The 12,119-nt window shown below is 46.2% G+C and overlaps 1 protein-coding gene across 3 annotated transcripts in view; it reads left to right on the top strand.

Annotated features, from left to right (window-relative positions):
• SLC4A11 (solute carrier family 4 member 11) overlaps positions 1 to 12,119 on the top strand; it is a 1,871,484-nt gene that overhangs the window by 1,296,506 nt on the left and 562,859 nt on the right. For all 3 annotated transcript variants that reach the window (XM_086964299.1, XM_086964301.1, XM_086964302.1), the window contains exon 10: positions 7,956 to 8,081. In XM_086964299.1, coding sequence (XP_086820425.1) covers positions 7,956 to 8,081 — 126 coding nt within the window. The remainder of the gene's footprint in view (positions 1 to 7,955; positions 8,082 to 12,119) is intronic.

Raw genomic sequence — 12,119 nt, 5'->3', positions numbered from 1 at the left:
GGCAGAAAGGGGTGGGTCCACCTAAGCCATATCAAAACATTCCCAGGACTGAAACCGGAACAAGACACACCCACCCCCACCAGAGACTGTGATCCCAAAGACTTTACCGAAGCCAAACGAGAAAAGACTCCTCAAGAACAATACCGTATGAAGTTACGATCTAGCAAGTCAGACAGTTTAATTGTTTAAGTCCTCCCCTAGGTGAATCGGTTAAATAGTTTCTGACATGTATCCCCTAGATCGAGTTAGAGAGAGAGAGGAAAAGAAAAGAACATACTGCAAATCACTTCGTAGTCACTGCATAGTGACACTAATAATGATGTTTATTCTCAGTATATTAATTATTATTGCTAGCATCTTGTTACCTATATACTATCCTATCTTCAAGCGTGAACAATCTGCTTACAATGTCTCTGCTGAACACACTTTTAGTGAGTTACCTCCTCATGAGCTTTCCTACAGACTTGCGCTGCGCAACAATACATTCATTAGTATGTTACATCATTCTCATCAAACTAACAATGCTACAAATTGCTGGATATGTGGCCGACTCCCTCCCTACCAGAATTACAAGGGAGCCCTACCTCTCTTTCCGTATCCGTTCTCTCACAATGGCTCCTGTGGAGCATGGTTTAAGATAATTAATTCTCTAGATCCCGACATTGCTGTTTTCGATGGGGGTTGGGTTTGGGGAAACCTGAACTTGGTCCTACTAGACGTCTGTTACCCGGATAAGGAGGGACTGCCCATTAGAATAGGAACTGATCTAGAAAATGAAGTATATGGATTAGGTAATTATACAATTAGCCTTATGATTCTTACTGTCGAATCCGAAGCCGCACCAGTTCTACCTATTATGTCAGTACTGCCAGTTACTGGTGAATTATGTATCAAGAAGAAAGGTTCAGTACACTTAGGTCATAGTAAATGCACTACTGTGGTCGAATTCAGTGATGATGGAAAATCATCTTTCAAAGCTATCAGTCATTCTTACTTTGTTTGTGGTCATACCGCATACATCCGTCTACCTCCAGATTGGGATGGTACCTGTTACATTGCATTCCTTCTGCCACCCGTTTTTCTAGCTCCTTCTGATTACCATAGAAATAGCAATCTAGTAAAGAATAGACCCAGAAGAGATGCCCCCCTTGTCGACTACACAGAAACGGCATGGGAACAGTACACTGATTTTAATAAAGGATTCTTTTTCTTTTTAGGCCCTGTCCAGAATAGTAAATTAATACGCAGATTAACTAGAACACTTGAAGCCGTAGTAAATGAAACTACCTCCGCCTTAGGTAACTTAACAGAAGAGCAGTCCGCTATGCGGGTTGTTGTCCTTCAGAATCGTCTTGTAATTGACGTCATCTTGGCAGATAGAGGTGGAGCCTGTAAGGTCATCGGGTCAAGCTGCTGTGTATTCATTCCACAAAATGCACCATCTGTATATCAAGCTATCACCCGTCTTCATAAAATTGCAAATCAGATACATCAGAATCCAGGCACCTGGACTTGGTCCGGTTGGTTCTGGACAACGTTAACAGCTTGGGGATGGAAGATCCTATCCTTCCTAGGCATTGGCCTAGTCCTAGTATTCAGTTGCTGCCTGTGCCTACAGTGTGGGCCAGCGATTTGTGGACTATGTGCCACTTCTTGTATTGAACATTCCAGTTTCCACTCAAAACGTAACCGAAAGAAAGAAGAACAAATGATGTTACAAGAACAGACTGATCGATTCATGAGGATCGATATTTCATGAAGGGTCCGTAGGGAACAAGGAGGGAATGAGGAAAATTAAATTTTGGCCATGTTGTGTTCCCTAGCGCGTACCCCACCGACTCCATGTACCAGCTTAAAGTGCATGTAACTTCCCTCCTGTGCCAGCTATGAAGACGCAAATACATTTGCGTCCATCGTCAACTTGTCCTCTTTCAGATCCACCATGAATGGATTATATAGTCCGTTCCTAAGTATGCTATGCCAACGTCTTTTTGTAGTACACTTTTCACTTTTTCCTGCTCTAGCCAGAGTAGGCCCTGAATTCCTGCCATCTGAACCTCTTTTGTGGCTCCTGACTCTGCCCAGGCTACCTCTGTACTCGTGAACTCTGTCCTACATTCAGCGCGGCCCCTCGCGCTCAGCTCAAGCCTGCTTTCTGCCAAGACTGACTATAACCTTCGAGTTATCTGTTCCGCTCCCCGAGAATACATTCCTGCCTACTAGATCCTGTAAACATCCTCTCCAGCTGCAGAGCCAAAAGGGCCGACCTGTCTTAATGCAAGTAATTCATAGCCTCCGTTGCCATGCTTCCATGGAAGGCCCCGTGCCCCCACGCTTCACATGTAGACACTCAGGCGCTCATATACGCATCCACCGTTAGCATAGAATAGCCTCTACCCTAGAGACCTTTCCGCCCAGATAGTATAGTTCCTAAACATCAGATATCAGATATGATAGAAGTACAAGTTGATCTGACATGCCAGACTTCTGTCTCTTTCCGTCAGTGTAAATGTCAAGACCCCTGCACCCCGTCAATCACACGTCATGCAGCTGCGCGCGCATCCAAGCTTCCGATTTCTGCTGACATTGCAACATTCTGTTAGCACCACCCCTTGGTGCCACCCACTTGCGTCACCTATCAGTGACGTTTCTAGCACACACCTCTAGTTCACGCCTAGTTTACGCCTCTTGATGATGTATTGGTACCACGTGTATACTGTTATCTTGTCTTCTCTCAGCTGTTACGCCTCTTACATTGAACCTTATGATGTAAATCAAGTATATAAGCTATGTATTGTCAATAAACGAGAGCGCGCTCATCTATCCCTTCTGACACCCTTGTGGTGGTCAGAACATGATATCCTGATTCCTTTATGAGGAATAAAACCCTTAGAAACTCTAACACCACGGACTCTGTTTTCTTTCCTTCTGATTGAGTTATCATTGATTAAGTACTTACCTGCATAGAAATTAAGAGAGTAAATTAATTATTTACGTCAATGTAAGGCAACATGGATTACATCTTTTACCCTCTTTTATATTAATTGTGAAACCAGCCTGGCTCAGGCGCAGTCATCTGTTCACGGTACATCAGGCTTACCTCACGCCCCTAAGACTGTCTAAATTCCTCCCAGGAAAGAAATGTAATAAATGTAACTACTGTGAAGCATCTGACGTGCGTATGTTCAGGGACTGTCCCCACATTGCCAGCTTCTGGGAGGAAGTAAAAAGGTCCTTAGACTCTATCCTAAACACCTCGCTGTCACTTACTCTGCCATTAATCATTTTTGGACTCGAGGCAGGCATAATTGACCAGGCAAGGTCCTTCTTATTTTATGCGATTCTCCTGGCCAGGAGGCAAATTTGCAAAGTTTGGGTGGAGAATACAGCCCCGTCACACTGTTGGCTAACATCGATATATATAACATCTAAAGTGGATCTTGCTAGATCTGGTAACAAAAGAAATCTGGCCTTTTGGGACTTGTTGGTTCAGTGGAGAGGTTGACCCCGGAGTTGTTTTTTGTTTATTTTATTCTTTTTTTTCCCCGGGGTCCAATGTTTATGCCTAGAATACTCCATGGACCAAGTACAAGGGCGCCCTTCGAAACACCTTCGGTCCGGCAGGTCGTAAAACACCGAGATGGAGATGGAGTTATGGTGTGCTTGCACTTTATCCTCCTCACCTCATTTCTTTCGGCACTCTCCTTCCGCCAGTAACAATAATCGTGTCTTGATACAGGGGAAGGCAAAGATCTGAAGTCTTCTGGCATGGGAAACGCAAGGTGGTCGGCGATTCTGAATGGAGGGCAAGGCAAATGAGGATTAAAAAAACAAGAGAAAAAAAAACAAGGCTGTGTTAATCTGGACGGACAACAAGACAGCCATGTACTACATCCTGAAACTGGGAGGGACACACTCTCCGCAGCTGTCTCACCTAGCACAGAGCATATGGAGGTGGGCAATTCCAAAAAACATCTTTCTCATGGCAGAACACCTCCCAGGAATAGACAATCAGATCGCAGATCTACTAAGCAAAGACAGCCAACAGATACACGAATGGGAGATTCACCCTCAAGTTCTCCAACCATTCTTCCAAAGTGGGGACATCAAGAGATAGATCTGTTTGCCACAAAAGAAAACTCAAAATGCCAGTCCTTTGCCGCCAGGTTCCCACACCCGTTGTCACAAGGCAATGCGCTATAGATGAACTGGTCAGGCAGATTTGCGTACGCTTTTCCACCAACACCACTGATTTCATTAGTGGCATGCAAACTAAAGCAACAGTCACTCACAATGATCCTGGTTGCTCCCACATGGGCAAGACAGCCATGGTACACGACGCTCCTAGAACTCTCAGTAGTTCCCCACCAAAGTCTACGACTATCGCCACAGCTACTAACTCAGAACCATGGAGAAATCGGGCACCCAGATCCCAATCAGATGAACCTAGCGATCTGGCTCCTCAAGTCTTAGAGTTCGGATATCTTAACTTGCCTCCAGACTGTATGAACATTATCAAGGAAGCAAGACGCCCAACTACTAGAGCATGGTACGCAGCTAAATGGAAAAGATTTGTAATAATAATCAAATCAATCCATTAGATGCCTCCATCCAAAACATAATCTGTTACTTGTTACATCTGCAAAGATGCAATCTAGCATACTCTTCCATAAGGCTACACCTTGCTGCTATAGCAGCATATCTCCAAAACAGACAACACGTGTCTCTGTTCAGAATACCACCTATCAAAGCTTTTATGGAAGGACTTAAAAAAATTATCCTTCCAAAACATCCACCTTTGCCAGTCTGGAACTTAAACGTAGAACTTACCAGACTTATGGGGCCACCTTTTGAACCACTCCATTCATGTGAATTACAATTCTTAACATGGAAGGTGGCATTTTTAATTGCCATTACCTCCCTCAGGCGAGCGAGTGAGCTACAAGCACTAACCATTCAAGAACCTTTCATGCAAATACACCACAATAAGGTAGTGCTCCGTACTAACCCCAAGTTTATGCCAAAAGTTCCATCCACTTTCCATATCAATCGGTCAATAGAATTGCCAGTTTTCTTCCAAAACCTGCAGTCAGTGGCTGAAAGAGCCCTATACACACTAGATGTAAAAAGGTCTCTGCTATATTACGTTGACAGAACTAAATCATTCAGAAAGACAAAGCAACTATTTGTTGCTTTTTCACCACAACATAAGGGTAACCCCATTTCAAAAATAGGGATAGCCAGATGGATAGTTAAATGCATTCAAATATGCTATCAAAAGGCTAAGCGCACTCTAACAGTCCCCCCAAAAGCCCACTCAACGCGTAAAATGGGGGCATCCATGGCTTTTCTAGGAAATATTCCACTAGAAGACATATGTACGGCGGCTACATGGTCTACCATACACACTTTCAGAAAACACTACTGTGTAGACGTGCAAGCAAAGCAGCAAGCTGCTCTAGGCCAGGCTGTCCTCAAAACTCTTTTTCAAACTGCTGCAGCTAGTACAGGTGACCACCGCTAGAGGAGATACTGCTATACAGTCTATGCTAAGATATGAGTTCAGCAGCCCACATGCCTCGAACGGAAAATGCTACTTACCAGTATGCATCTGTTCTTGGCATGTAGGGCTGCTGACATTCATATCGCCCACCCTCCTCCCCTGTGCCTGTCACAGCTGCAGTAATTCTTTCTACATACATTTACATGGTCATCCCTTACTTTTCTATACTCCATCTTTGCCACAATGGCGAAAAACAATCTTAAGAAGGAGAAGATGCCCATGCGCACTGTAGTCAAGGGGAGGAGTCACCTATCTCGTGATACTTTGAAGACTCTTCCAGGACAACAAAGTGCAAACATCCGGACCCAACACTAGCCGGCGATCTATGCTAAGATATGAATGTCAGCAGCCCTACATGCCAAGAACAGATGCATACTGGTAAGTAGCATTTTCCTTTGCAGACATTGGCATTTCTCTTGCCTAAAGTTGACGCGGTTACATGTCAGTCAAAACATCACCTTGCTGGCATGTCACGCTTCACCTCTCTAATGTTTAGGGGAGACTCCGTTGCTTGGATCCCAAATGAGCCCTGAGCTTTTAAATAGATTGTACTGAAGAAAGCAGCTGGGTGATCAGTTCTTTGTGGGGTTCGGTGGAGCAAAAAAAAGATGAGGTTGTGTAGAAGAGAACTACCTTTCGCTGGTCTGTTTTGCATTAAGATGAATTACGCATTGGATAAAACTCAGCCTTGTAAGAACTTTGTGCTCAGTCTACCAGAGGCAAAGCTGCTACCACTGTGTTGGCATGCTTCATTCTTGTCCAGGATACCTGCTAGGCAACTATATGTGCTTCCCTCCATTTATTCACAAAGTGCTACTAAATGGATAGCCAGGGATGCGGAGAGATGCATTTGCCCACACGGTCCTGGAGGACTTTTATGGTTTTAGTCCAGGCACAGATCCACTTCTAAATAGGTACTGCTTTGGTATGTATTCAAAATGTGAGTTATCTGCAACTAGAAATCTCTATCAGACAAACAAGTTACTTACCTTTAGTGACACTCTTTCTGGTAGAGACTCATCTTCTACGTTCTATGGATGCCCTCCATCAATTAATACGATTACATAGTCTAGGACCTACACACTGGTCAGACCAATTTGGTTTTGGGGCTCTGCGTCGGGGGCGCAGACAGTCTTGAAAGCAACAGATAGACGCTGGAGTGGCATCTTTATATGCTACGCATGTTGTTTCCAGAGTGGAACAGCATCTATGCAGAGCAGCAAGGTGCCACCCAACGGCTTACAGAGGTACTACTGAAAAGCTTCTGATCCAGTCTGGGGAATTATTCAAATGTGAGTAACGTGTGGCTAGATAGACTCTACCAAAAAGAGCATAGACATATGTAAGTAAGTTGTTCATCTGGAGGAGCTAGAGGACAGAAGCCTTAGGTCTCCAGAAGAGCAGGTGCTTTTTATCAAACTGCAGTCAACTTGCTTACATATCAAAGCCTTTCTCCCATACCTTTGCTGATGGTCGATCCAGATCTTGATGGGTAATGCGATTTTGATGTCTTATTTCGAGAGGGCAACGAGGAGTAGGGTCTCATCTTCTCTGTTGGTAAGCATTACCCCCAGGTTTGTGGCCTCCAGCACCCATCATAGGGAGCCTTGGAGGACGCATTTCAGTTGATGTGGAGTTTTGCACTTCATTACTTTTTCCTACCTTACTTGAGAAGATTTTTCAGAACCAGGCCCAAGCCACTCTGATCATTGCAGGCTGGCCTAGAAGGTTATTGAATGGAGAACTTCTGTGTCCTCCACTCAGTCTACCTCTCAGGACTGACCTTTGCTCTGTCGGAGGGACAAGTTCTGCATCCCAATCCCAAGATCATCCTCCTTCATGCCTGAAGATTGAGTGGGGACAATGGAGTTTATTCCAGCTGCCGCTAGAGTTGGTTGAAGTCCTCTTGTCAGCCTTTTGTTCCTTCATAAAACCAGTCTACTCGAAGGTGAAACTAGTTTTTTTATTTTGTGCTTACCAGAAAGTAGATCTTTAAAAGCACGCCTCCCGGAGGTACCTTCTTTTGCAGTCTCTAGCCCAGAATCCGAACTAATCCTACAGGGCCTGAGAGAACTCGAACGTTTACCTAGTTCCAGAGTAAAGCATTTTTTCTATACACACACACCACCACATTTGGTTTAATGCTGCTATCACGAGCACCAAGATAAAATCGACAATGTTATCAGTTTCTAATAAAAAAAAGTTTTCAGTTTACTTTCACAAAATATCCATGTTACATCTGTAGATTGCAATGGCCTTACCATATATTGAAAAGATGACCTCTGTTTCTGTGGACTCTCTAGTATACCTATTTATTGGAGCTAAATAATTGTGATTTTTGATTAATTTCTCCTGTTTAATGACCTTTTCCTGTTTTTTCCTTTTTCCTTAGGTATTATTGGACATAACAAGGCTATTGGAAAGTACATCACAACAATGATTTTTCTATATTTTGCCTGTCTCTTGCCTTGTATCGCATTTGGTTCCCTTAATGATGAGAGCACTAATGGTGCTATTGGTAAGAATATTTATTCAAGTTGATGAAAATATCTTGTATCAACATTTTGTTATGCCAATTTTATAGTCTGAAAGCTAGGTGTGTGTGACCTCTACTCTGGAGTGTCCAATGATGGCACACATGCCTTGGATCTATCTTAGATAACTCGGACATCCACATCGTATAGACATCCACATAGTATAAACTGGTCCCGAAAGTTGCTTGAATTCCGTCAGTCGGCTCCGTGCCGCTCAAGGTCCTCGTTCCGTGGGAGGTGGAGGGACCGGTCGCAGAGTCGTCACCATCATTCTTCTGGATCTAAGTCTTCACACTCTGGGTCAGGTAAGTCGAAGCATTCCAACCGTCGTGGCTGAGGGTGCAGGCGGGGCCTTCCCCGCAATGGCATGCGGCTGTGGGTGCGGGTGTTGCCACTCCTGTGGCTCCGGCAGAGCCTGTGCCGTCGCCCCCAGTCTACCCCCTTTCCCCGGGTGCGGGGGCAACGCCTGCCCAGGTGCAAGTTACTTGCTGCCATGGCCCGACTCTTTAGGCCGTCTGGATGCGCAGGTGCGCTTGCGGGCCCGACTGGGGGTCCTGCTTTGCCATCTCCAGCGCCACAGGTTCCCCAAGGATCCGCACCGATGGGCCCTTTTGTGCCCTGTGTCCCTCCTCCCTATTTTGAGCCTGTTCCACAGACTTTGGAGGAAGGGGAGGAGCCTGAGGACTCTCTAGCACAGGACTCTCTAGCACAGGACTCTCTAGCACAGGACTCTCTAGCACAGGACTCTGCTTACGTTCAGGACTGTTCAACCTCAGTATTGCATCCCCCACTATCTCTCCCTGCACATGGTCCGACCACTTCTTGATCCAATTTCACATCTCCCTCTTTAAGTCCTCTATGAATATTGACACCAGGGAAGGCTTGATCAGGAAATGGGGTTCTCTGGATACCTCTGCCTTCCTTGGTAGTTTGAAAACCTCAGTTCCTGCTTACAACGCCAACCTTAATCAATCTGTAGCAGACATTTCCGACTGGCTTGAAAATGCTAGTAACATACACGCCCCTTTGAAAATGTCGAAAACTTTGCGCCAATCCGACGCTCACAAATGGTTCTCTCTGGACCTTAGGGCCAAGAAACTCGTCGTTCGCCAGAAGGAACACGTGTGGAGAAGGAACTATGACCCCCTCGGGAATACCCACTATTTGGCCGCTCGTTCTGCCTACATGAAGGCCATTCTTTCAGCTAAAGCTGAGTTTTTCTCCAACTCTATTGAAATGTCTAACAATAAATCGAAGGACATTATTTCCATCGTTGATAAGCTTACCAATCCTGCAAGAATCCAGCCCAAACCTAAAGCTACACAAGAATTGTGTAATACTCTTAACGTGTATTTTCAGGAAAAGATTAGGCTCATCAAGTCTAGTATCCCAGTTACTCTCCCGATCCCCCATGACTCCACTTATCTTTCTAATGAATTCATCTTTGACCACTTCCCTCCTCTGGATGTCTTATCCTTGCTTGCCCTGACGGCCAGGGTTAAGTCGGGCTCCCCTCGCGATTGCTGCCCTCCCTACATTCTAAAAGAGGTAATCACTGCCTTCCCTCTGCCTATATTAGGTCTCCTTAACAGTTCCCTAACTTTAGGCGTGGTACCTAATTCATTCAAGGAGGCAGTGGTGGTACCCCTACAAAAAAAAGCAGGTATGGAACCCACTATCTTGTCTAATTATAGACCAATTTCTTTGCTTCCTTACCTGGCCAAAGTGTTGGAAGCTCACGTCACTACCCATCTTTCTAGTTTCCTTGAGCAGTCGGACTTTTTGGACCCCGCTCAAGCCGGATTCCGACCAACCCACTCCACCGAAGCGGTCATCACCGCAGTTTTGTATTCCCTACGCCATAGTGCAGACCTGGGCATCCCTCAGGCTCTGGTCCTGCTCGATTTATCGGCCACATTTGACACGGTCGACTATGACATCCTTCTCGACCGTGTCAAACTAGCTGGCATACGCGGCCCTGTACATGACTGGATCAGATCCTTCCTTAGTGACCGCTCACAAGCTGTTGGTCTACCTCCCTTCTCCTCATCGAAACTTCACACCACTTGTGGGGTACCCCAGGGTTCTTCCTTATCACCTATTTTGTTTAATATTTATATGCTTCCTTTGTTGCACTCATTAAAACATTTCAAAGTTACTACTTAAATTATGCAGATGACCTGCAACTCACTTTCACCATTGATGACTCCCCAGAATCTGTTTGCCAATTTCGGTCCAGCATGCTCTTTATCCCCTTAAGTGCTGCTGACGGCCAATGGTCGTCAGCAGCGCTACCTCCCCAGTGCTGCGCACGACCATTGAACGTCCATTCAGCACTAGTTCTAATGGACAGTGCAGCACTGGGGAGGAATGTGTAATAGCAGCTATGAGGTTAAAGGTCACTGGATGGACAGTAACCATCTTAAATTGAATCATGAAAAGACTGAGCTGGTCCTCTTGGGGAAAAGCAAACTTCTCTGGGGGCCACATTATTGGCCCCCCAAACTTGGTCGGCCCCCTACTCCGTCCAAATTGGTCAAAAGTCATGGGGTACTTATTGATGACGAGCTCTCACTAAAGCCTCAGGTTAACGCAGTGGTGTCATCTGCTTTTTTCAGCTTTGGAAAATAAAAAAGATCAGCCGAATGCTTACTCAGTCCGCTTTGACCCAGGTTGTGATGGCACTGGTATTATCACACTTAGACTATGCTAATGCCATCTACCTGGGCCTCCCTGTGGCTCTCAGTAAACGCCTCCAGTTGGCCCAAAATCAAGCAGCCAGACTTGTCTCTCGCCTCCCACGCTGGCAATCTGCCAGACCGCTGCTGAAGCAACTTCACTGGCTTCCTATTACACAGCGTACACTTTTTAAAACTTCCTGCATGACATTTAAAGCTCTTCGTGCACGCAGTCCTAGGTTCATCCAGGAACTTTTGCCCAAGTACACTCCTCCTCGCAACCTGCGGTCCGCTTCTCAGATTCTTCTGAATGTACCCCGTTTTAAATTCCAATGGAAGGGAGGACTCCCTCACTTTGGAGATCCGCTCCTCTACCACTCTCCTTCAGTTCAGGCGGCAGCTTAAAACTTGGCTGTTTGTTCAGACGCTGGCCTAGTACTCCATTTCTCTTCCCTGGGTTCAGTTTCTAGACCTATTGGTGAGCGCCATGAAACCCCCGGGTGAACGTGTGCTGTATAAATTCTGGTTAAGAGAAGATAAGACTGGGCAGAGATTTGTGGGAGGCCAGTGGTCTTGACACCTCACCTGACCTTGGCATGCTGTGTCCTCCTACTGTGGCTACGGAGGAGGGAGCCAGTTACGCAGTGGTGTTGCGTTGGGCGGCCGAGGCTCTCCACCTCCAACTCCCTACAGTGGCCGTCAGGACTAAGCTCCTGACAGAAGTGCTCCAACCGGCGGCTACCTCTTCGGAGCCCTTGCTGCCCTTTAATGAAGCACTATCTGACGTTCTTTTGGGCACCTGGTCCAGGCCCAACACAGGGGCTCCTGTGGATAGGAACGTGGCACAACGCCATCGCCCAGCTCCGGGCGACCCCCTCTTCTTTTCCAAATCCCCACCCCGGAGAGCCTGGTTGTCCAAGCCTCTACATCCTAGAGCTCGTTGCATACCGCATCTCCGGATAGGGAATCCAAGAAGCTGGATCAGTTTGGTAAAAAGTTGTTTTCATCTGCCAGCTTAGGGCTCCGGTCGGTGAACACCACATGCCTCTTGGGCCGTCATACCCACAATCTGTGGGACACAGTTGCACAGGTGCTGCCTAACTGCCCGGAGGAGGCCCAGGTAGTTCTTTCCCAGGCGATTGCGGTTGGGAGAGATGCAGCAAAGCTCACCATATGTTGTGGGCTGGACCCCGCCGACTCACTGGGCAGGTCGATTTCCAAGGGATGTCCAGAACACCCTGATGGACATTCTCTTTGATGACATCCGCCTTTTTGGTAATAAGGCAGATAGTCCGTTGGAGCTCTTCAAGGACTCCCGTTCCTTTCGTTGTCACGGAAGGGACA

The sequence above is a fragment of the Lissotriton vulgaris genome, chromosome 3_2, assembly GCF_964263255.1.
Source record: "Lissotriton vulgaris chromosome 3_2, aLisVul1.2, whole genome shotgun sequence".
NCBI classification, from domain to species: domain Eukaryota; kingdom Metazoa; phylum Chordata; class Amphibia; order Caudata; family Salamandridae; genus Lissotriton; species Lissotriton vulgaris.
The sequence above is the reverse complement of the archived record's forward strand: the minus strand, read 5'-3'. Positions and strand labels throughout refer to the sequence as shown.